Genomic DNA, 23243 nt, shown 5'->3' on the forward strand with positions numbered 1-23243 from the left:
ATATGTAATATTTTTTTAAACAATATTTATTGTGTTGGAATTAAAAAGCCGAACGAACGTACAAAATGGGGAATGCTACAGGTTGGACTCCTAGGCGGAGTCATCAAAGAGCTTGCTAAGCATGGCATTAATCTCATGTGGTCGATACTTGACATATTTATCCGGATTTTTGCTGAACTGCACCGCAGCATACCTAGAAATATCAAGAGTTAGCTGGCGCTTACTTATGGATACCCCACATTGCTTACATCTCGAAGAAGCGATTGTAGTTGGGCAGTATGTGCTCGACATTGTCGCGTTTGATGCCCTCGCGCAGTATGACATCGGGTATGGAAATGCCGCGCTGTATTTTGCACGCCTCCTCAAAGTCCTTGTTGAAGTTCTGCAAGGTTAGAGTTAAGTATAAGCAAAGTTGAGCTTAACATTGGTTTAATTTAATGTGCATACCGAGAAACGCTCCTTGAGCACGCTGCGATCCTTGTCCTTCACTTTGCCGGCCACTGGCTTGGGCAGCTCCTCCAGCGAATAAATGCCCGAGAGCATCTTGGACCAGGTCTTCTGATAGCTCGTCTTCAGCTCACGTATCATTTCCAAATAGCTGTGCTCACATTCTGGCTCCGCCAGCGTCACCAAATCAATGAGATTGGAACGTTGCAAGGATTTGAGTATATAGTGTATGTTATTCAGACGGAATAGATGCTTGGTGGCCTGGTCATTGTACTGCTCGCACTTGTTCATAATGGACAGATTGAGCTCCGCCAGCGCTTTCTCTGCCAGGAGAGGAAAGTAAATAAGAATAAAAGCAAATGAAATCTGAAACAGAACTCTCACTTATGTAGATGGCCAGCAGCGCCTTGTTGCGCTCCTCGCCGGGCAGCGCCTTCTTCATCAAAATGGTGTCCAGCTGCGTGGAGTAGAGCACATCCTGTGCCAGTATCGCGCCAATTACATCGAAATGCTCGTACAGATGCTCGATAAACCAAATCGTGTTGGAGGTCAGCTCGTGCACGGTCGCATCCTTGGGCACATTGCTCTGGCCCACAATGTTTGTGCTCGACTCGCCCTTGACCACATCCAGGAAGTGCTCCAGCGCTTTGGCGCCCGTCTGCTGCAGCTTGTTGAGCACCTTGGTCAACTGTTCGCGCTGTGCCGCATCGTAGGTGCGCTCAATGTCCGGCTGCAGCAGGATGACACGCTTCAGCGCCGAGAATATGCCCAGCGCTGAGGTCCATTCCTTGCGCGAAATGCAGCGTAAGATGCGCTGCGTTATGGCCTCCGCATCTTTGACCACCAGCTCGATGGCATTGTAGGCCAGCCGTGCGAATACCTCATTGTGCTTGGAGGGCGGTATTATGTCGCGCATAATGGCGCGCTCCCAGTTGAGCAGACGCTGCAGACCGAGCAGCATGACCAAATACTTGTCCAGCTCCTGATCGCCATCGAGCAGATCCTCCGAGGTCAGGTGATCGCTGTGCGAGGAGGCCTTCTTAATAGAAAAGCCAGTGGACTGCTCAATGGTCTGCGTGGCGCGCAGATACAGCTTGTTGGCCTTCTTCTCAAAGCTGCAAAAGGAAGATGATTAGTGGAGATTTCTACAGGAGCAGGAACATATTTGTACGCACATTTGCTGCAGTCGCGCCGAGGTGTTCTTCTTGGGCTCATTTTGACGTCCGCTGTGACGTGGTCGCTGCAAGAAACGAACATTATAACTAGGATACAGAAATCAATTAGGCTTAAAGTAGGATTGATTTGATATAAAATATATTTACTGGCGATTTACACAAACATTTGATGAATATCTAAATTGATCTTAATAAATCTTGCAAAACATTGAAAATAAAAGAATATAAATTAAGCATATCAGCCAGCGACAGCTTGTTGGGGACATCCTCTAGAGCTCCTTGAGCGCATCGAGTATGCGGCTGCAGTCCTCATCCTTGCGTACGCCAATATTTTTGAGATCGGCACGCTGCATGGACACCAATTCGATCAGATCAATGTGCGAGTTCTCAAATTTGTCCAGATACGTTTCCAGGCCTACCAGGAGCAGCACTTCCTTCACATTGGTTGCATGATTCAGGACATACGAATGATTCTCAGCCTGGAGCGAGCGACGACGCGACTCCCGGCAGAGGGAAGTTTCCGTGTTGCTGGCGCTCGAATCATCCAGAAAGTTATTCAAGCTATTGTTGCTGTCATCGAGTGGGCCCACCTCCTTGCCGGGTTTCTTGACAGGATTTGCTGGTTGTGTTTGTTGTTGTTGCTGTTGTTTTTTCTTCACTTGCTTCTTGAGGATCATCGGTGATGCCGGACTTTTGTTCAAACGCATATCCATGCGAATTGGCGACAAATTCGGTGAACGCAATTTGCCCACAATGGGCGTGGAGCAGCGCACATTGATGCTGTCCACGGTCAACGTGTTGATATCGCAGCTGCGATTATAGGGTAACTGACACACGTCTTTTGGAGTGCAAAATTCTGCCATATTAATTGTAAGCAATTTACAAAACAAAATACAAATATATTCAAGACACGACACGAGACGTTGTTGAAAAGCATAAAATTAACTATGGCTGCGGCGGTCGCCATTACTGGAAGCTTTTTGGGAAAACTGCCGTTAGGCGCACAGTGTTGCATACACAATTCGAAATTCACAATATCACACAATGATAGGTTACGTCACAAATTTCCCTACTCTTATACTCTTCGATACTCACCAGAGCCTCTGTGCCCCAGCTGCTGCTCTTCTGATGATCCTTGAGCAGCTGCAGGGAACGCAGCACAACCTCTCCACGCTCGGATGCGTAAATGTGTGTATATTCGCGCATATTCTGCTCCAGCCAGAGCGATATGGTAAAGAGCTCCTCGCGTGTGCTCTGCGAGAGCTGGCGGAACGATGTAAACTCATCGCTGGATGAATCATCCTCAATATAAATAAGATCCAGCAGCTCGACAGGTTTTAGTGGCGCGCTGTGCTTCTTGAGCAGCATGCTGTAGTGCTGATTGAGACCTTCGCAACCGTTATTGAACAAGCTGGTGACGTTCTCCAGCTCCACACTTTGCGAATTGTTGTGCAGAAAGTAGTCCATGGCGGCGCGCAGCTTGGCCAGCGCGTCCAGAAAGGCGCCAATGTTGCCCTCAATGGGGCCCTGGTGTATGAGCTGGCAAACCTCCTGGGAGACATCGTAGTGGGAGAGCACGCTCTCCAGGCAGTTCAGCGTGGCCTCCAAGTCTGAAATGCGGGGCGTTTAGTTAATTAATCAGCCAGTGAGTGGCAATATTTTATCAGTTGTTTACTTTGTTGTCGCTTTTGCAGCTGTTCCGTCTCCTGGTAGACGGGCAAAATGGTTTGCTCCAAGTTGCCCAAGCGCTTCTCGAAGATGGTGAGTATGCTGGACATTTGCGTGGACAGATCATGATACTTGTCCACACGATCTTTGAGCAGCACCAAATTGGTTGTTTCCTTTTCCAATTTGTTGTGCGCTTGCAGCGAACTATCCAAATTATTCATTGTTTTGATTTTGCACTGCGAACTCATCAACACTGTTCGGAATCCGGAAAGTGTTCTAAAAGAGAAACAGCTGATGCCTATCGATAGCCTGGCTGTGCCAAAGTCACGTCTATCGATGAGCTTGTGTTATCGATTATATGTCTGCCTGGTTGCCATGGAAGCTATTGCTTTGGGCCAAACAAAACGTAAATAAAATGTAAAAACCTGCAAACGATGCAGCTGCTTTGAATGAAATAAAAATGCGTGGCGTTCTGAAATGGTTGGAGCGCATCGAGTTTCCGAATGCCAAGGATGAGAACACCAGGTACAGCAACCAAGCAGACTAGCCAACCACCTGTGGCGAAATTTCAATTTCTTGCAATCCCTTCCAGCGTACATTCCGTTTGCTACTCGCCCGATGGCAGCCAATTGGTGGTGGCCGCGGGCGAGCGTTTGCTCATCTACGATCCCAACGACGGCTCCTTGCTGAACACTCTGAAGGCGCACAAGGATATTGTCAATGCGGTGGTTTACTCGCGCGATGGCAAACGCTTTGCTAGCGGCGCCGCCGACAAAATGGTCATTGTGTGGTCCCCGCAGCTGGAGGGGCTGCTCAAGTACTCGTAAGTATGGCAACATTGGCATGACATACACTTAGCCCAGCTTTCTTGCCACAGCCACAGTGACTCCATTCAGTGCATGTGCTTTAATCCCGTGTCGCATCACTTGGCCTCCTGCTCGACCTCGGATTTTGCTTTCTGGTCGGCGGATCAGAAGGCTGTGCAAAAGTATAAAATTGGTTCGCGCGTGAATGGCTGCGCCTGGACCAACGATGGTCAGTACCTGATCCTTGGCCTGACCAACGGCAGCGTATCCATACGCAGTAAATTGGGCGAAGAGAAGGGTCGCATTGAGCGTCCTGGTGGTCCCAACAGCTCCGTGTTCAGCGTGCAGTGCTGTCCGGCAAATGGCGCTGGCAATGTGGACACCATTGCCATTGCCGACTGGGGCCAGACGCTGTCGTTTCACACGCTCAACGGACAAATGATTGGCAAGGAGCGTGCCCTGGGCTTCGATCCGCTCTGCATGCAATACTTTCCCAATGGCGAGTTCTGTGTGGTGGGCGGCTGCACGGAGAGCTTGCACTTCTTCACGCGCGATGGCGTTCGCCTGGGCACACTCGGCGATGGCTTCGACTCGTGGATCTGGTCGGTGGCACTGCATCCGAATGGCCAATCCTACAGCATTGGCTGCCAGGACGGCACACTGGCCTGCTTCAACATTGCCTCCAGCACGGTGCATGCTTTGTACCGGGAGCGTTATGCCTTCCGGGAGAACATGTGCGATGTGATTATTCAGCATCTGATGTCGGGTCAAAAGGTGCGCATCAAGTGTCGCGATCTTGTCCAGAAAATAGCCATTTATAGAAACCGTTTGGCCGTGCAGCTGCCGGAGCGCGTGGTGCTCTACGAACTCAGCTCCACAGAGAACCAGCCCATGCACTACAAGGTCAAGGAGAAGATCCAGCAGAAGTTCGATTGCAGCCTGCTGGTCGTGTGCGGGCTGAATATTGTACTGTGCCAGGAAAAGCGGCTGCAGTGTTTGAACTTTGACGGCGCACTTCAACGTGAATGGATCATGGACTCGTTCATACGCTATATCAAGGTGACAGGCGGTCCGCCGGGTCGCGAGGGTCTCATGGTGGGCCTAAAGAACGGTCAAGTGTTTCGCATATTTCTCAACAATTCGCTGCCGCTGCTCATCACGACGGCGGTGTCGGCGGTGCGTTGTTTGGACATCAATGCGAACCGCAGCAAAATCGCCGTTGTGGACGATGCTGGGCGGCTGGTGGTTCGGGATTTGCTCAACGACAGCATACTCTATCAGGATGTGGGCGTGAACAGCGTTACCTGGAACACATATCTGGACACGATGCTCTGCTACACGCACACCAGCGGCGGGCTGAGCGTGCGCGTCGGCAATCTGCCGCCTAGGGCGCCACAGAATATGCACGGCGTGGTCGTCGGCTTGTGTGGAGCGACTGCGTTTTGTCTGCGCGGCAATATTATGCACAATACACCGCTGGCTCTGGGCGCCACCATGTGGCAGTTCATCGAGGCGGGTCTGTTTGAGTAAGTTGCAACTTAAGAATCATATACCCTTTCCTAATCTGCTGCTCCTCTGCTCTAGTGAGGCCTACCAGGTGGCCTGCCTTGGTGTCACCATCAGCGATTGGGAGGGCCTGGCGCAGTCTGCTCTGGAGGCGCTGCACATAAATATTGCACGCGATGCATACGTCAAGGTGCGCAACTTGCCCTGGCTGAAGGTCATCAGCGAGTTGCGCGAGCTGCAGCAGCGCGCCGCAGTGCCCAAGGAGGTGCTTCTCGGCGAGAGCTGCGCATTTGCCGGTAAATTCAAGGAGGCGGCACGTCTGTTTCTCAAATGCGGTCAATCCTCGCGCGCCCTGGAAATGTACACAGATCTGCGCATGTTTGATTTGGCCCAGGAGTACCTCAAGGATGGCAGCGAAGTGGAGAAGCGTGAGCTGGTGCGCAAGCGCGCGGAATGGGCATACTCTGTCAAGGAACCGCGTGCAGCGGCCGAGCTGCTGCTCTCCGCTGGCGAGCATCAAAAGGCCATAGACATTGTTGCCGAACAGGGCTGGGCGGATGTGTAAGCGCCATGCTGAGACCAAGTTCTGTTCTGATTTAATTGATGTTCTGTTTATTTGACAGGCTCTATGACATTGGCCGCCGCTTGAGCCTCAGCGAACGCGACGCCGTGCAGTCGGTGGCACAGAATCTCAAAATGCTCAAAGCTTTGCCACTCGCTGCTGAAATGTTCAAGAAGCTGGGCGACGAGGCGCAAGTAGTGCAGCTGCATGTCGAGGTCCAGGACTGGCCAGAGGCCTTTCGCTTGGCGGAGGGCTTGCCACAGCTGCTGCCCACGGTGCACTACCAGCATGCACAGTGGCTGGCGGAAACGGATCAATTCATAGAGGCGCATCAGGGTGAGAGACTAGACTGGACGATAAGTCTATATGGGGAGCCATATATAACATATTCGTAAACTTCATCTTTAGCTTATCTGAAAGCTGGCCGCACCAAGGATGCGAATCGCCTGCTGAAACAGCTGAGCAACACGGCCATTGCTGAGGAGCGTTATCTGGATGCCAGCTACTTTTACTGGCTGCTGGCCAAGCAGTATCTGGACATCTATCACGAGAAACCGTATGACTTGGCCTGCCTGTGGTATTGTAATCCCTCTCAAATGCTTCTCTCTTCCTTTTTATAGGGAACAAAATGCCATTGACCATCATCTGAACGAGTACAAAAACCATTTGCGCATTGCCAAGGTCTACTATGCTTACAGCGTCATCTACAACTATATGAAGGAGCCATTTACAACTTACTCGCCCGTCAGCCTCTTCAATGTGAGCCGTTTCATATTCAACGAAGTGGAGAACAAGGGCGCCCCTAAGGGCGTCAGCATGTTGTATGTCTAACGTATATATTTATAGAGAAATGTGAAGAAACGTACAATTGTACAATTACAGCTCGGTCCTGTTCACGCTGGCCAAACAGGCCAAGCTGCTGCAGGCCAACAAGCTGTGCCTGCTGGTCAATAAGCGTCTGCAGTCGCTCAAACCACCTGCGGGCGTCCAGGAGCAAATCGATGTGAGTTATCATTATATACGAGAGATTGTCCTGACTAATCTGTGGCTGCAGTCAACATATATACATGTATGTATGTAATACATACTATGTATACATGTATGCATGCATGTATGTACGCCTGTATGTACATATGTTTGCATGTATGCTTTTATATTTGCATGCATGTATGTTTTTATATTTGCATGCGTGTATGTATGCGTACGTATACGGTTGTGTGCATGGCTGCATATATATGTATGCATGTTTGTTTGTATGGATGATACAACCAAACATATGTACAGGCATGCATACCTACATATATATGCAGGCATGCACACGCACATGCATACATGCACACACCTACATACATACATACATCGACATACATACATACATCTACATACATACATACATACATACATACATCTACATACATACATACATACATACATCTACATACATACATACATACATCTACATACATACATACATACATACATCTACATACATACATACATACATACATCTACATACATACATACATCTACATACATACATACATACCTACATCAACATACATACCTACATCTACATACATACATACACTTACCCGCCCTGCCTCCTCCTGCGCCACCGGCTCCAGCTCCACCGCCTCCTGCTCCACGGCCAGCAGTCGGCCAACGTTTGCTGCCTTGCTAAATTTTAGCAAGGCCTACTTAAATTCTTGAGAATCGAGGAGGAGAGCACTTGGTAAAAATTCGTTTTATTTAAATGTGCAGCATATAGACAAATTAGCGTGGCCTGCGTTTGATATTAGAAAACAAACATACATGCATACATACATACATGCAAGCATACACTAACACACACACGCCCACACACATATACACACATACATATATATATATATATATATATATATATAATACTTATGTGCCTTCGCACAAAATAATTGTATTTTATATATTCACAGCTAAATTTCCTGAACAGCAAGGCCTGCAAGAGCGGCTTCAACGATCCCGAGGAGCTGCTGCCCTTGTGCTATAAGTGCTCCAACTACAGCCAGCATTTAAATAACAATACTTGCCCCACCTGCAGACAGGATTACATATTTTCCTTTGTATCATTTGGTGAGTGGGTCGAAAAAGACACAACTTTCAATGATTACAATATCCTTGTTGCCTTGCAGAAATCTTGCCTTTAGTACAATTCAATCCGGAGGTGGACATTACCGATGCCGAGGCGGAGCGTTTGCTTCTGGCGCCCACCAAAAATGCCGAGGATGCGGATCCATTTAATGAGGATGTGGCCAGCGCGCTGCCGTTGAGCTTAGATCGCAATGCATTGCGCGCCATTGATCCCAATCATGTGCTGATACTGAAGCGCCAGGATAAGCACATACGCAACATATATTATCGCAATATATTGCCCGATCTGCAGGTTACCTACTGCCCGGAGTGTCTGCTGGTAAGAGGCGAGAGCTTCTTAATGCTTCAAATATTTCCATTTACTGTTTTGCTTATTTGCTAGCTTTTCTATGCGGAGGACTTTGAGCTGCAGGTGCTGCAAAAGGGCCATTGTCCGTTCTGTCGCACTTCGTCGGACAAGCTGCTGGAAGACTTTTGAGTGCAAAATAGAAATAAGAATTGTATTGTTAGCTTATGTTCAGGGCTGTACGCGATGTATTTCCCATATCCGTCCCACAAATATAAACTAATTACAAAATTGTTAACTAACAGTTGAAGCCTCTCTTTGGTCATTTGTTGTCTTAGGCCCACGTTTCCTCCTGGTAGCGTCGCTGTTTTATCAGCTGCTCCATATGGAGCGCATCGTTGTCCAGTGCCTCAATAAATGCTTCTCGCACAGCTTTTGGCATATTGTTGGAGCTGCCTGCCACATAGACATAAGCATTCTGCTCTCTAATCAGCTTGGCCAAGTGCGCGCCGCACTCTTTGATCAGATGCTGCACATACACCTTGTTCTCCTGGTCGCGCGAGAAGGCCACATGAACCTCCACGCTTTGATCAACCTGCCACGCCTTAAAGTCTTCCATAAAGTGGTAATCTTTGGCCTTGTTGCGACAGCCAAAGAACGCAACAAGCGGACCCGTATTGTGGCCCAGCTTGTGCAGATGCAGGCGTTCCTGTATGATGCTGCGAAAGGGCGCAATGCCTGTACCGGGGCCAATCATGATTAGTGGTGTTGCCGGCTCTTTGGGCCAGTTCATGGTGCCCGGCTTGATAGCGGCGCGTAGCTCCTCGCCCGCCTGTAGGCCCTTTAGCCAGTTGGAGCACAGGCCCAAGCGCGGCGTATGCATTATGGTCTTGTAATTGACCACAGCGACTAGCAAATCGAGCGTGCCGCTTGCGGCGGCCGACGCAATGGAAAAGCTGCGCGTTTGTATTAAAGGCATCATTTCGAATAGCTGCGATAGTGTCAGCCTGGACATGGCATGCCGGAAATCACTCAACAGCTCCAAAAGCGTGCGGCGCGGCCTGTTCACATAGGCTATCAGATCGTCGAGACCTTCCGCGCTGCAAAACTCCAGCAGTTTCTCGCGCTCCATCTCATCCTCGCAGTTCTGTGCGAGCACCTCAAGCAAGCGTTGCCTGGGTTTGGCGCTCAAATCCCAAATGTACCTGGCTGCCTGCTGCAGCGTTATGGGCGCGGCGTAGGGCAAAGGCAGCGGCAAATCCGCGTGAGCGCTGCTCACTTCGACCACGGTGCTGGCATCAAAGTCGAGCTCATGTTCTTTGAGCAAATCAAAGAATTCCTGAACATGTTCGCGGCTATTTTGTGGCTGCACTTCGAGCACATCGCCAGGCTGCCAGGTGGGCGTCTGCCCGCTGCTCAGTCGCAGCAAACGCACGTCCTGAAAGTGATCCTCGGCTGTGGTACGCGTGTTTTCTATTAATTTGAAAACGTGTGCCTCCTGCCGCTGAGTCCAATGCAGGCGCTCCTCACTCAGAGCCGGCTGTTGCTCCAGCACACGCACCTTCCACCGCTTCATGATCTCCTGCTCCGGCTGCTTGCGCACAGCCGTTGTGCTGCTCAGTGTCTGCCATAGATCCGCTATCCAGGCAAGCGATGTGCCCAAGTGGCCGTAGTCATGCTGATCGTCACACAGGCCAAGCTGGCAAATAGATTTGGCGCCAAGATTCAGCAGGCGCTTGTGCAGCTTTTTGGCTGCATAATTGAATTTCGGGTAGCTGGAGTCACCGAGTCCAAGGCAAGCGAATTGTAGACCCTCCAGTGAGTTGCTGGGCAAGCTGCGTTTGAGTAGAAAGCGCCAGGCTTGTCTCATATTGTCGGGCTCCATGCCATCGCCGGTGGTGGCCACCACAAAGATCACGAGGCGCTCCTCTATCAGCTGCTGCATATTGTAGTCCTCAAGAGAGAGTACTGGGCCCTGGAAGCCCCATTGTCGCGATTCACGCCATATCTGTTCAGCCACATCCTGTGCGGTGCCAGTTTGACTACCATAAAGAACCAAAATACGCATAATTTTTAATAAAAAACAATTTCGAAAGGGAATGTAATTCCAATTGGACACAAGGCCGGCTTGTCAGCTGTTTCAAGCACAATGCTCGCAGTGTGCAAGGTAGCGTCCAGCTAAAAGCATTTAAATTGAGAAAGCGCACGCAATTGTATATAATTTGATAATGTAATTTAATTTAATTTGATTTAAAGCTAATCAAAGTAAAATTTGATTGAAATTAATATATTTTTATACACATATTAAGCATTGTATGTTCAAGTTACCCCAAATCGACTGTTAAGCTGTGACGTCACAGCAGATTCGATAACGCGACTCTTAATGCCTCTGACATCTGCTTCGCTGATATCGATAGGTAAATCGATAAGTTTGCATGCGCGACAATCGTAAACTGTTTTTTAACAACATGGTTTCACGTTCTTTCGGTAACTCGCACAAAAATTGCGAAATTTAAACACGTGAGTATCCAAAATCCAACTGGCAACTATGGCTAAAGCGCACTCCGATATCCAATTGAGTAAACAGCTCTCCTGGTTGCTGCGTCATGGCGCACAGAAGGAGGGACTCACAATACAGCCAGATGGATATGTGAGCGTTGCGGAGATTTTACAGCATCCGCGCTATGGCGCTCACTACAGCATAGAAAAGTTGCGGGAAATCGTGGCTGCCGATGCGAAGCAGCGTTACAGAATGCGTTGCAATCCCCTAACCGGAGCCGAGGAGATACGCGCCAATCAGGGCCATTCGCTGGCAGCTGTGCAGGCTGAGGCATGCCTGGAGCGCATAAGCAGCATTTCCGAGCTAGCCGAGGTGCATGTGGTGCATGGCACCTACTATAAGAACTGGGAACAGATCAAGACGGAGGGCCTGCGTCGTATGCAACGGAATCATGTGCACTTTGCCGTGCTAAGCGATCAGAGGGATGCGATAGTGAGTGGCTTTCGCGGCGATTGCCAGGTGCTCATCCATTTGAATGTGGCCAAAGTGCTCGAAGATCAGCTGCAGCTGTTCCGCTCCAGCAACAATGTAATACTCTGCGCCGGCATCGATGGCTGCATAAGTCCGCGGTATTTCGAGCGCGTCATTGATAGACGCACGGGCAAGTCCTTGACATGATCCAAACCGATTTTGGTTGGATATAGCAGTGTATATCGTATGTGCTGTGCCTTAGACTTTAGTTTAAATGTGCCCTGTAAATAAAATGTACTAAGTTTGTGTTTTAATCAGTTGCTTTTAAAATTTGGTTTTTACAGAAATGAGCGACTTGGAAACTCGCACAAGGCCGTCCCAGGACGAATCGGTGCACTGCAAGGTGTGCGATGCGCCCTTTAAAACGCTGCAGGATTGCCTGGCGCACGAGTTGCTTAAGCACACGATAAAGCCACAGAAAAAGCTGCGCAAATGCTTAGATGCCATCACAAAGCTATTTGCCAGCGAGCAAATCCAATGCGAACGTCGCGTGCTGAAGGCGACACTCGCCCAGGCACCGGCTGGCCAGCATTTGCGAGCCGTGCTGGCTTTCTATTCCGGCAACTGTAATGAGCTATCAGCCTGCTTTGCCCAAGTGCGAGAGACCCTACAAAAACAGTTGCAGGGTAGAATAAAGGTTTATCCCTTTGGCTCGCTTGTAACAGGTTTGGCTTTGAAAGGTAAGTAATACCCATAATTAGGCCTGACATTGCTTTAATTACGCGCCGCTTCTTCTGCAGATAGCGACATTGATCTGTTTCTGGAACAAACCGACACCAGCTCAAATAGCATGTCCCACCGTCAATTGTTCAACAAGATCTACAACTTTTTGCGGCGCACCGATTGCTTCCAGGATGTGTTCGCCATACGACACGCCCGTGTGCCCATCATACGCTGCAAGCATGTCTATAGCGGCCTCAGTCTGGACATTAATATGTCCAGTCCGAATAGCACCTATAATTCGCGTTTTGTCGCCGAGCTATTGGGCCGGGATGTGCGCATGCGCGAGCTATTCCTGTTCCTGAAATTGTGGGCCAAGAAACTGAAGATCATTGGCAGCGGCAGCATGACCAGCTACTGCCTGATCACCCTCATAATATTTGGCATGCAGCAGCGTAAACAATTGCCATCGATCAAGCAGCTGCAGGCACGTTGCCCGGTTCTGGAGGTGATGGGCGTCAATTATGCATATAGCTTTCAGCAAGTGCGTCCAATACCTGCCAGTTTGACCACACTGGATCTCATCTCCAGTTTCTTTGAGCTTTACAGTCAAATGGAATTTGAGAAGAAACTGTTGTCACCCTATTTGGGCTGCGCACTGGACTTGGAGACGGCCTTTTCGATGCCGGGCAAATTTCCCGAGTATGAGGAACAATTAAAGGCCATGCATAAAGCTACGGGGGAGCAGCCGGAACCGTTTCAGTATCAACGTTGCGTTTGCGTTCAGGATCCATTCGAGTTGCAGCATAATGTGGGCCAGTCCATATCCATAACTAATCTCTGCTATCTGCGTGAGTGCCTGGCCCTGGCCACCAAAGCGTGCAGCGATAAAAAATTGGTCTCAACGCCTGAGAAATTATATGACTATTTGCTTTTTGGCCTGGCCGAGAAACTGTTGCAGGGCCAGCGCCTGGACCGGGAGCAGCCGGCCAAGGTGCGCAAGAAAATGTTAAATAAACCAGAGCAGACGCCAATGCAGAGAGCACAGCCAGATGGATCTGAGGCAACAACACAAAACCTCGCAGCTGATGCCATGGACAGAACGCTAGTTACTGCAGCGGCAAAGCCTGCAGTTGCTGCAACGAGCACAACAACAGTTGCTGCAGCGGCAAATGCTGCAGTTGCTGCAACCGCCAATTGTGCAGTTGTTGCGGCAGCAGAATTTGCAGCTGAAGTAGCTGCCAAGCCCAAAGAACGATTATCATCGAGCAGCTCGGTGGAGAATGCGCCACCGCTAATGCATGTCCATACACTGAAACCAACCAACAATGACCTGAAGAGCTTGCGTGCTGATTTCCTGAGTAAAAATCGGAATGCAAAGCAAACAATATTTTACTATTGGGCGGAATGCTATGTGGATGCTATTAAGGATATATTAGCAAATATTTATGGCTTGAATTTGAAGTTAATTGAACCAGAGGAGTCCCTGACAACCAATATCAATAGCAATGCACTGCCGCAACACTTTACCTGGCTGATCAACACATCTCTGGATACGTGGAGTGCTCGCAATTTCCAACGCTCCACACGACAATCATTCTTTGCCCAGCAACTACAGCAGACCATTGAGTTTATCAAGACACGCCCCAATAATGCCAACTATTCTGTCAATCTGTGCGGTCGCTTCTCGCTGGTCGTTGGGCCGGACTACAAGGAGCTGCGCCTGGAACTGCAACCGATGCCAAGCGATGCCCTCGGCCTGCAGCGACACAGTCCGCTAACCAAGTTCTTTAAATCCTTGAAGAATATGTTGTGCAATTACAACTTCAAGGAGAAGGTCATCAGTCTACAACAGTATCAGCATTGAGTTCCACTTCCCCGCCCCCCTCCCTCCCTCCTCGAAAAAAAAGCACAGAAGTCCTTGTTTACCGATCACAACAAAAAATTACGAAAAAAACAAAAAAAAAAAAAAACCAAACACGAACGGCAAAAAAAAAAACAGAAAAGAAACAAGACCCATAAGAGATATTTAAGTTTTTTTTTTTAGTAGCTCACGAACTACATGAAATTATTGTGAAATCAGTTTATACACAGGAGCTATGCGTGAGCTAAGGTACAAGAGAGAATTGCAATGGCTCGTTTGACAAATTACAAGTTATGCCCCCCTTAGAAAATCAGCAAATGTACATATAGCTAAAAACATTTCCATATCGTATATATTTCCCTATATATATATATAAATATATATATATATATGTCCACATATCCGTTAAAATTTTAGGTTAGTGACATCTTTGACTATTTAACCACATTGCTCACAATAAATCAATTGCAATTCTCAACTAAGTTTTGAATTATTTACAAACGCCAAATCTTTATATACTTATATATATATATTTTATTTTGGTTAACTTGTTTTCATTTCCTATTTAATAAAAAAAAAAAAAAAAACGCTTTACTAAATTTGTATCTATGAAAAAAACTTGTCATAAATATTTTTTAATTACATAAGTTTATATGTAAAATGTAGCTGTATATTTTTTAATGCAAACTTAAATAATACTTGATTATACAATATTAATTGAAATCTTGGCATTCGTTGTTTGTTTGGGTTTCTAAGTATATTGGAAATCGAGTATATATACATAAAGAACGTTAGAAGTAAGCTAAAGAATATATATTATATTATTTACATTGCGAATTTGATTTTCTATTTTCCATTTAATTAGGATTTTTGGATTTTTTCTTTGAGTCTACATAGCAAATTTCCAAGCTCTAGTTTATGATACAGACATAATCGAATGTTTCTGATGCTTCTCCAGAAGAATTGAAATATATTTGAAAGAGGTGAAAGCAACTACAACTATAACCTATGTGAAGAAAGGAAGGTTGCCTATCCCTCCTCGGTTCCTGAAACGAACTTAAAGGGCAGCATAACTAACAATCCTGTCCAGTTAATCCAGATTCTAGCGTTGCTCGAGCAAGGAATTGCTTTTATCTAGAACAATATCTGAGAACAGGATAAAGCATAGCATTCGAAACTTTGCCTTCCCGAGGAAAATCCATGCTATCCGAACTAGGTATTGGGTGACATAGACGTAATCTATAGACTATGACTAGTCTAATTCGATATGCCAGTAAAGCTATGCCAGAACAAAAGATGCCCTAACTCTAGTTAAGGAATCTAGATTGAGATTTGTAACCGTTGACATTTCATATGAAAGTCATGCTGATTTAAATTAGCAATAACAATTTCGAAGATTGTATTCTAGACAATTTAGGGATAGATGCCATGCTTCTATCTAGGAAGACGATTTGAAAAGTTGGCTACACCCACACAGAAGATGTCGCTATATTCCCAAGTCGCGTCTATTCTTTGCATTTTCAATGCTAATCTAACATATTGTGTAAATAAAAAGATTATTTACACTTGTTAAATAAATATTATCACGTTGCTGCTCTGGAAATGTTCCCGAGTCGAGGTGTTAACGCCCACACGGCGGCTACTTAGAGGGAGAGTTAAACATCTACTTTTGCTTAGCCCTACAACAACTACTATTAACGGCACTTGGGGGCTTAAGACTAAGCAATCTAAATAATATATGAGTCCCATATAATCGATTTGAATCAAGCGCCCTTGTGACGGCAATAGCAATACTTCTTGATTGCAAAATCGTTCATGCAATCGGCCTCCCCGCTGTACGTGTTGAGGCGACTCACAGAGCCGGTCACCAGCAGGTTGTCCTCCTCGGGCAGTTGGCTGTTGTAGCGCACCGTTGCCTCGTACAGCGCCTTATTGGGCGCGGTATAGAAGATTAGCCAATAGATCTGTATATGGCCGGCATCGATGTCTTTCGGATGCGCCTTGTAAGCGGCGCTTACGCTCTGCAGCGACAGCGGGACGCACAGATGGGCCAGGCTGCCATTACGAAAATTGTTGACATAATCGTTCAGATAGTGCACCACACGCTTGGCCAGCTGACGCACTGTCTTGGAGTTCTTGTAGACGCTATCATACGCCCAGCATGTGCACCAGTGATCCTCAATGGCCACATCCTGACAGCTGCGATTAAGCGGCACTGGCAGCAACAGACTTTGGCACTGCGGGCAATCCTTGGCGCCGCCCAGCGACTCCAGGCTGCCGGAGCGACCCGAAAGCGCGAGTATGTGCTTAAGTGTCATGTGCAGATCGTAGGGCGTGGTCAGACGATTGCGATTCTGGCGCAGCGCTTCGACAAACTCCGGATGCGCCTTCCGCACAAATGGCGGCAGCCAGATAAACAGAAAAGGCAGCCGCTCCTCCAAGTGACCCGACCAGGTGGCACGCGTCGGTCCAAAGCGCAGGCCATGATCGCTGAAAAACACCACAATGCTGTGCTCCATTGTGCCCTGCGCCACCAGCCGTTGCAGATATCCCCGCAAGTAGTCATCCATAGAGCTGGTCTGCGAGATGTCGCTGTGGCTGTGCGTGTTCGTCCAGAAGAAGCCGAAGAAGCTGTCGTTACGATAACGTTTGGCAAACTCCTGCGCATAGTTGTACACATGCTCCGCCTCCGTCTCAAAGCCCACGCAGTGCGGCAGACCAAGGACTATATTGCCGCCGAGTAGCTTCTCTGCGGCGGACAAATACGGACGCAAGTAGTAGTCCACGGGCGGTTGCTGGAAACCCTTTTTCAGGTAATTGAATGTGTTGATCTTGATTGCATCCTCGCCATAGGCAGTCACATAGCCATGTTCTTGGAACAGCTTCCAAATGAAATTGCATTTATCCAGGCCATTCACCTTGTAGGGATTACAGTGCTTCATGGCATTCGTCAGATTGTAGCCCACCATTAGAGCCATTATGTTGGGGAATGTATTGTCATCTATCTGCGGGAGACAGCTTTAGCTATGATTCAATGGATATTATTGATGGGACTCACCTTGTTGTAGCCCGCCAGCTCAAACCAATCCTCGTCGTACAAATACTGCGCTGTCTTGGGCATCGCACGTATTAGATTCACTCGCGAGATGCTATCGATGCCTATCATCAGTACGCTGGGCACACGCCGGCCTTGGTCCTTGTGCGCCCAGCGCTCCAGGCGTTCTCGCACGGCCACGCGCTCCGGTACGGTTGGATGTCCGTTGATGTAGACTCGCTCCTTGTTCGATTTACACTTGACTATGATGCTGTCCGTGCTGTTGGACAGCTGAGCTGAACCTTTAAATTTCTGGCAAGACGTGTAGTTGACATCCGTCTCACTGGCACGCTCCACGCCCATATAGCAGCAGCTAAGGGCGCTGCCCTTTTTGTAGCTGGCCAGAGCTGTGGATTCCATGCTCAGGACATAGCGCTGCGCAGTGCCATCATAGTGCACCCTGGTGAGTGGCGGGCGTGTCTGGCAGGGCTTGTAGGAAACGCGCTTGAAATGGCGCATCACCTCGCGCTTGAACGGATCTAGGTCCACGATCCGGCAGTGATTGCTGTACACGAGATAGCCTTTTGGCATAGGGGTTATCGATGATTGCATCGAATTAGTTGTGTGCTCAATGGTTGTCAATAAAAGCGGTTGCGTTGGGTTCAAATCGAAGGCTGAGCACAACAGTTGGTTGTGCGTGGGGAAAATTAAGGCGGATCATGCGGGGAATACAAAAAAAAAACACATACGAAACAACAATAAACACAAAAGACAACACAAAAGCTGCAAATGCACTACATAACAAATTGCATAAAACGGATCTCAGAGTTAGGGCTCCCCCCTACCTTCCATGTCCAATACATTGGAATGATGATGCACCTGCACGGCCTCCAGGTCCAGCACATCGGCCGGTCCGATTAGGAAATACGAGAATATGAATATCAGCAACAGGCCTAGGATCAGCTTGCGGCGCAGCACCAATTGACGGCCGTACCAGGCCAGCGAGGGCGTGGCGCCGTGCTTGAAGCCAATGCCCGTCAAGGCCGGCTCCGGGGCATCTGCGTTGCCATCCTTTGTCTCGTCGTGAATGTACTCGAGTAGCGGCCGTTGGTCAGCCATTGCAACTATTTGTTTTGGCTGGCTTGCGGCATAATTATTGTTTTTTTTTTCGTCTGCCATGTAATCCCGAAACGATAAGAAGCAATAAACAGTTTAAAGTGATGCAGGAAAGACGAGCCAAAACTATCTAAGCGGCTCTGCTAGACTGGGAGATACTCTGCTGCAATCATTCAACCCTTCTTCCATGCTAAATATAAAATGTTGAGCATCTAAAAGAATAAGTTTGTTGCGTCCAGTTCTTGTTAGCGCCTAAATATCGTTTAAAAACAGGATATCGCTATCGGCGCCTATCGATTCCGTGCAATTGAGGCGAGCTATCGATAAATTCAATCACGACTTAATCGCGGCTTTTACAATGCAACACGACGGGCTCAATTTTAAGTTTTTCGGTTTTTTAAATAGTTTCTAATTGTGAATAATGGGCGTAAGGATAAAGGCCCACACAGATTGAAATGGCGCATCGGCTGTGAGTGAAGGATATTAATACTTTCTAGGATTCGCATAGCTAGCTCATGGCGCTGCATTTGTGCTAAATTATCATAGCTTGCATTTGCCCAATGTACCGCAATGTGTTCAAGGAGTAAGAAGCAGAAAGCGCGGCCGCAACCGACTGCGCGCCATTTTGTGCAAAGTCGAAGAGAATATTCGTGAATAAAACTAATCAGATTTTGGTAAGTGAATATTTATATATTTAACCTGCTCGTGCAAAACGTTTTGTTGGGAGATGGTACGGGCTTATGTTTATTCAAAATTTATCAAATTTCGTAGTTGAAGAAACCAATATACTCATTTTTAAATTGTGAACAGTGTATATAAATAGATAATTAGGCGCAGCATGCGAAAGGGCTCACAAAAACCCATTGCGTGTTTCAATAAATAGGATGCAAATATTAAATATTGTGCTGCAAATTAAAAAGTAATTTAATACGTGGTGAAGCAACAAACAATAGAAATTGAAAAAAAAGAGTCATGAATTATGCAAAATGGTAATTAAATTAAAATTTTTTTTAATAAGAAATATAGAAACTAAAAAGTTGGTTTGCCATACGTGAAGCATAATACAAATGGTACGCTTGTCAAGAGTGCTCGACTAGCAGCTACCCTGTACTCATGCCATAAATCATAAATACACATACATACATAGACATGCATGCACAGACATACTCACACATACACATACGCACACATGTACACACACCCCGTACACTAGTCGAATTCGGGACAGTTGTGCAATTTCCCATTAGTTCGTTTACCAAAGCGTAATTTATATATATATATATATATTTATATTGTTCAATTATTGATCAATTTATAGGGTACAATAATTTTATGGAAATATGTGTTGATTCATATGTGTGCTAAACCCAAAACGTAATGACTTGAAAATGCGGATACAACTCGACTCAAATACCCTGCTCCCACATCAGAATAGAGTATATTGGGTTGCAGTAACACTGAGTCCGTCCGGTTTTTATTTTTAATATTTTTCCATTCCATCTAAAACAGGCTTAGTCAAATTTCGTATGCATATTACTATAAGCCCGGTTCAGCTAAGGTTTTGGCATATTGCCACGCCTGTCGCCGATCAATCATATTCTTTGAACATAAAGAAAGATTAAATTAAGATTAAAGAAAATCAAAAAATTGATGTTGTCCTTAAAACAGATCAATTAATAAGATTTTGTTGCCTTAAACCTCTTTCCCATCTTTTTAAAGCTGTAATTTTTAGTGAAAACAGAGTATCTAGCGGATGGGATCGTTCTCTTCGCAGATCTCTCACTTTCATTGATTATGAATATTTGGCCGAAATAATTTTTATGCTGATCTCAACACTCACTTTTAGAATGGGCGCCGTTTCGATTTCAGTTAAAAATCACATTTACCGCGATATTTGGCTGACATTATCTGGCATCGAGCTCGAAAAGAAATTATCATGTAATTGCAATTGTTGAACTTATTGCCTACCATCTATGTTAAGACCGGGCACTGCACTGTCTTTATATATTCACTGTCAAGAACGAATCGAGACAAATTTTCTGGTGCTGCAAATTTTGTTAATGGAAAACAGAAATAGTTTATTGTTTTTCTTAACAGCTTGTTTACAATTTCAATAATTAAAAGTGGCGTGAATCAGTTAAAGGTCTGCTATATATATACATTCGATGTGGATGATAAGGTGCAGTGAAAACGAAACTAATTAACCCGTGCGACATATTTTGAGATTTATATATTGAAATTGACATAAATTGAAATATGCGCAAAGCAGAAAATTAACGCGCTGCGAACCGTACGCGACGAGCGATCCGTGAGCACTTAAAAAAAGAGAGAGAGAAAAAAAGATACAGCTGCAATTGCTGACGAAAGCGAATCGCGTTGGGCACCTCGCAATCGCCAGCGTTCGCCATCAAGTTTACCCAATCACGAAGCTATTCGGCTATTCGACTATCATTCAATCTTTTTTTTTTAGTTTTTTACCCTCGGCTGTAAGTCGGTCTAGCCGAGTGGCTGTATGCATATAAATGCATTGATCACGGGCACTTGCATTGGTTTATCGTCATCAGACATCATTGAAATTATGAGCTTAGTGCATTTGATGTTTTGCATACGCTGTAATTTAAGGGCAAGAGACATAGCTGTGGGCTAGCTGCCAAATTTTTGGCTAGAGAACAAATTTAGCCCGCCATTTCTTTGGGAAAGTATGCACAGCATGCGATATTTCCTGTAGAACGGGCAATTTGAAATTGAATTAGTATCTAGGATTACGAATGGAAAAACTAGGTTTACGAATTCAAGCTTGAGGCAGGACGATGGGTCAAACATAAAATCAAACCATCGAACATTTCGGATCGAACATTTTGTATCAAACATTTTGGATCGATTACTTTTTTTTCAAACCTTTTTGGTTTGAACAATTTTGAACGAATATTTCTGCTTGAAATAAATAACTTAAAATGTTTAAAATTTTTAAATCAAGTTCCCAGCTTATCAGTCTGGAACTTGTGTTTCAATATTTTTGTAATTTTGTTACCTAAGTATTTCTACTATTTTTATTACTCAACTAATTAGTTAAGAGTGCGCTGTAATTACTCAAAAGTCAATTAGTACGAATAATATAGTGTTTGAAATTATTTGCGTGAAATTTGTTTAGCGAATTTCTCAACTCTTTCTACTTTTATATTTAGAAACTATTTCTAATAATAGAAGACAACATTTTTTAAATTTTTTCATATCATATTTTAATAGTTTTATTTTTAGGGCCTATTAAAAGAGTACTATTAATCGCAGCGTATTTCTTAGCTCATCAACCTTGAACATTTGTGTTCTTAATGGTTTTAAGTTTTGTTTTGTTTTGTTTTTGTTTTTTTTTTTTTACCGTCCATGAGTATGGCCAAAAGCAACAATGATTGATTATACAGTGCTCAATGCTGGTTTTGAAGCATCACGATTTCCGACTATGACACAATAGTTTTTTGTTAGCCATCGAAGAAGAGATATTAAAATGTAATTGAAATTAACGTTGAGCCGAGCTCTGGGCATCTACTATATTTCTCTCTACAGACAATTCCCACGAAAGATAAATTAACGCTTATGTTCATGCAAATGTTGCTAAACAACAAAACATATTGTTGCAGCTAATCAAAGCCGTAGTTGCTGGGCTGCTGTATATATTTATGAATTATTGAGAAGCGTTTTTGTTAAAAATCTATAGAAAAATTGGTTCGTTCTGCCCACAGTTCGGTAATTAAACAAATAACAAGAAAAAAGGGCTGGACTTTTCACTCGATTGCATGCTAAAACAACATTTTCATTAACCACATGTCGATTGTATCTTGGCTTAGATTGCAGCTATGCATTTATTTTTCTGTTGACTTGATAAGTTGATAATGTTTTAGGCATGACTCACACTGATTATCGTAATGTTTAATCTTTGGCAGACTCATGAATTATAAGCTTTAAGCTTGGCCTATGCGCGTGTAGAATTTACATTGAGTCTCAATTAACGCTGAATGTGTAAATTTATTGGGAAATCAAACAATAAAATTATAAACAAACTAGCAACAAGCTGTACAAACAAATATAAATGCTTAGCATGTGCAAAAGCCAGCCAACTTTGCGCAAATAACATTTATGAATAAAAAACCCCATATCGAATTACAAATTGAACTTTAAGTTTGTCTTTAAAAACTTAAGAACTTAGCGTCAAATGAGTCACTTTTGTAATTTTGTATAAAGTGGCAGCACACGTACAACATATAGCTATGCATGTATAGGTATGTCGAGGACGTTCTGACGTAGTAAAAATAGCAAAACACACACACACACACACACACACAGAGAGACAGCGCACAAAGTGTTGTCGAGCTCCTATTGAAAAAATATACAGTTGCAGCGTCAGCGTAAAAATTGCAAACATATCTGTGACACAATAGATACTAACAAGCTGCGCGTACTCGGATATACACACCAACACGCACGCACACATACGCATGCACAAAAGTGTACAGAACTTTTTTTTCGCAATTGTTGTACTTTATAAATAGTTGTATTGTATTTAATGTTGCACTCACTTTAATGCAAACGTTTTTGCAGCTATTTATTGATTGCAACAGTTTAATATTAATTTAATGGCTGCATGTCGCAAATACTACACAAAAACACACAAATACACGGTATTCACACGCACACGCTCGTATGTATAGACAGAGAGTTACACGACGCTCGCGTGTCCTGCTGCAATGGCCTGCAAACAGATAATAATAACAGCAAATATTTTGCACGCTGGCGCCAGCGAGGCTGAGGCGTTCGCATGTGAGTGTGAGAGCTTTCATACACACACACACACTCGCAATTGCGCCGCGTCGGAGAGCGAAAAGCGTAACAGACGGCTGCATTTTGTGAGCGCCGCCTGAAAGCATGCAATGTTTATTTGCTTTTGTCGCTTTCGGTTTTAGCGA

At 45.6% G+C, this 23243-nt stretch overlaps 6 protein-coding genes across 11 annotated transcripts; 3 read left to right on the forward strand and 3 right to left on the reverse strand.

Moving 5' to 3' along the window:
- Positions 1 to 69: 69 nt before the first annotated feature.
- On the reverse strand, positions 70 to 3863 carry LOC115767164 (exocyst complex component 7). 2 transcript variants are annotated; one of them, XM_030711346.1, is made up of 7 exons: positions 3298 to 3557; positions 2718 to 3232; positions 1623 to 1687; positions 832 to 1562; positions 448 to 770; positions 249 to 382; positions 70 to 193 (listed from the first exon to the last, which is right to left on the reverse strand). In XM_030711346.1, the coding sequence occupies exons 1-7, from the start codon at positions 3536 to 3538 to the stop codon at positions 91 to 93; spliced, it is 2112 nt and encodes a 703-aa protein (XP_030567206.1). In that variant the 5' UTR covers positions 3539 to 3557; the 3' UTR covers positions 70 to 90. The 2 variants fall into 2 exon arrangements, with proteins under 2 accessions (XP_030567206.1, XP_030567207.1); XM_030711347.1 differs by lacking the exons at positions 70 to 193; positions 249 to 382; positions 448 to 770; positions 832 to 1562; positions 1623 to 1687 and adding an exon at positions 1731 to 2449 and having other exon boundaries at positions 3298 to 3863.
- LOC115767163 (intraflagellar transport protein 122 homolog) lies at positions 3734 to 8785 on the forward strand. 2 transcript variants are annotated; one of them, XM_030711344.1, is made up of 11 exons: positions 3734 to 3815; positions 3883 to 4113; positions 4168 to 5622; positions 5681 to 6163; positions 6226 to 6500; positions 6573 to 6720; positions 6785 to 6985; positions 7047 to 7167; positions 8120 to 8276; positions 8336 to 8613; positions 8677 to 8785. In XM_030711344.1, the coding sequence occupies exons 1-11, from the start codon at positions 3751 to 3753 to the stop codon at positions 8770 to 8772; spliced, it is 3510 nt and encodes a 1169-aa protein (XP_030567204.1). In that variant the 5' UTR covers positions 3734 to 3750; the 3' UTR covers positions 8773 to 8785. The 2 variants fall into 2 exon arrangements, with proteins under 2 accessions (XP_030567204.1, XP_030567203.1); XM_030711343.1 differs by having other exon boundaries at positions 3785 to 4113.
- Positions 8786 to 8815: 30 nt separating this feature from the next.
- On the reverse strand, positions 8816 to 10791 carry LOC115767166 (NADPH-dependent diflavin oxidoreductase 1). The gene has a single exon (XM_030711349.1). The coding sequence runs from the start codon at positions 10646 to 10648 to the stop codon at positions 8915 to 8917; it is 1734 nt and encodes a 577-aa protein (XP_030567209.1). The 5' UTR covers positions 10649 to 10791; the 3' UTR covers positions 8816 to 8914.
- Positions 10792 to 11107: 316 nt separating this feature from the next.
- Positions 11108 to 11834, forward strand: LOC115767162 (tRNA 2'-phosphotransferase 1). The gene has a single exon (XM_030711342.1). The coding sequence runs from the start codon at positions 11129 to 11131 to the stop codon at positions 11756 to 11758; it is 630 nt and encodes a 209-aa protein (XP_030567202.1). The 5' UTR covers positions 11108 to 11128; the 3' UTR covers positions 11759 to 11834.
- Positions 11835 to 11840: 6 nt separating this feature from the next.
- On the forward strand, positions 11841 to 14244 carry LOC115767161. Its single transcript, XM_030711341.1, has 2 exons — positions 11841 to 12291; positions 12352 to 14244. The coding sequence occupies exons 1-2, from the start codon at positions 11898 to 11900 to the stop codon at positions 14136 to 14138; spliced, it is 2181 nt and encodes a 726-aa protein (XP_030567201.1). The 5' UTR covers positions 11841 to 11897; the 3' UTR covers positions 14139 to 14244.
- Positions 14245 to 14737: 493 nt separating this feature from the next.
- Positions 14738 to 23015, reverse strand: LOC115767160. Of its 4 annotated transcripts, none has more exons than XM_030711339.1 (4): positions 22857 to 23015; positions 18015 to 18341; positions 17194 to 17843; positions 14738 to 17140 (listed from the first exon to the last, which is right to left on the reverse strand). In XM_030711339.1, the coding sequence occupies exons 2-4, from the start codon at positions 18286 to 18288 to the stop codon at positions 15899 to 15901; spliced, it is 2166 nt and encodes a 721-aa protein (XP_030567199.1). In that variant the 5' UTR covers positions 18289 to 18341; positions 22857 to 23015; the 3' UTR covers positions 14738 to 15898. The 4 variants fall into 4 exon arrangements, with proteins under 4 accessions (XP_030567199.1, XP_030567198.1, XP_030567197.1 ...); XM_030711338.1 differs by lacking the exon at positions 22857 to 23015 and adding an exon at positions 20126 to 20673; XM_030711337.1 differs by lacking the exon at positions 22857 to 23015 and adding an exon at positions 20126 to 20673 and having other exon boundaries at positions 18015 to 19190.
- Between the last annotated feature and the right edge of the window lie 228 nt (positions 23016 to 23243).

The sequence above is a fragment of the Drosophila novamexicana genome, unplaced genomic scaffold (assembly GCF_003285875.2).
Source record: "Drosophila novamexicana strain 15010-1031.04,08,12 unplaced genomic scaffold, DnovRS2.1 tig00001340-arrow-arrow-pilon, whole genome shotgun sequence".
NCBI classification, from domain to species: domain Eukaryota; kingdom Metazoa; phylum Arthropoda; class Insecta; order Diptera; family Drosophilidae; genus Drosophila; species Drosophila novamexicana.

Excerpts from the sequence above, each read along its gene's own strand:
- LOC115767163 (XM_030711343.1), top strand. The coding sequence starts at position 3,794 with ATGCCAAGGATGAGAACACCAGGTACAGCAACCAAGCAGACTAGCCAA. Across the intron at positions 5,623-5,680 it reads ATCGAGGCGGGTCTGTTTGA|TGAGGCCTACCAGGTGGCCT; the intron begins GTAAGTTGCAAC and ends CCTCTGCTCTAG. Across the intron at positions 6,986-7,046 it reads CCTAAGGGCGTCAGCATGTT|CTCGGTCCTGTTCACGCTGG; the intron begins GTATGTCTAACG and ends GTACAATTACAG.
- LOC115767160 (XM_030711337.1), bottom strand. The coding sequence starts at position 18,348 with ATGGCAGACGAAAAAAAAAACAATAATTATGCCGCAAGCCAGCCAAAA. Across the intron at positions 17,844-18,014 it reads CAATGTATTGGACATGGAAG|CCTTCGATTTGAACCCAACG; the intron begins GTAGGGGGGAGC and ends TGTTGTGCTCAG. Across the intron at positions 17,141-17,193 it reads AGCTGGCGGGCTACAACAAG|ATAGATGACAATACATTCCC; the intron begins GTGAGTCCCATC and ends TGTCTCCCGCAG.
- LOC115767161 (XM_030711341.1), top strand. The coding sequence starts at position 11,898 with ATGAGCGACTTGGAAACTCGCACAAGGCCGTCCCAGGACGAATCGGTG. Across the intron at positions 12,292-12,351 it reads AACAGGTTTGGCTTTGAAAG|ATAGCGACATTGATCTGTTT; the intron begins GTAAGTAATACC and ends CTTCTTCTGCAG.
- LOC115767166 (XM_030711349.1), bottom strand. The coding sequence starts at position 10,648 with ATGCGTATTTTGGTTCTTTATGGTAGTCAAACTGGCACCGCACAGGAT.
- LOC115767162 (XM_030711342.1), top strand. The coding sequence starts at position 11,129 with ATGGCTAAAGCGCACTCCGATATCCAATTGAGTAAACAGCTCTCCTGG.
- LOC115767164 (XM_030711346.1), bottom strand. The coding sequence starts at position 3,538 with ATGAGTTCGCAGTGCAAAATCAAAACAATGAATAATTTGGATAGTTCG. Across the intron at positions 1,563-1,622 it reads TCGGCGCGACTGCAGCAAAT|CTTTGAGAAGAAGGCCAACA; the intron begins GTGCGTACAAAT and ends TTCCTTTTGCAG. Across the intron at positions 194-248 it reads TACAATCGCTTCTTCGAGAT|GTATGCTGCGGTGCAGTTCA; the intron begins GTAAGCAATGTG and ends TGATATTTCTAG.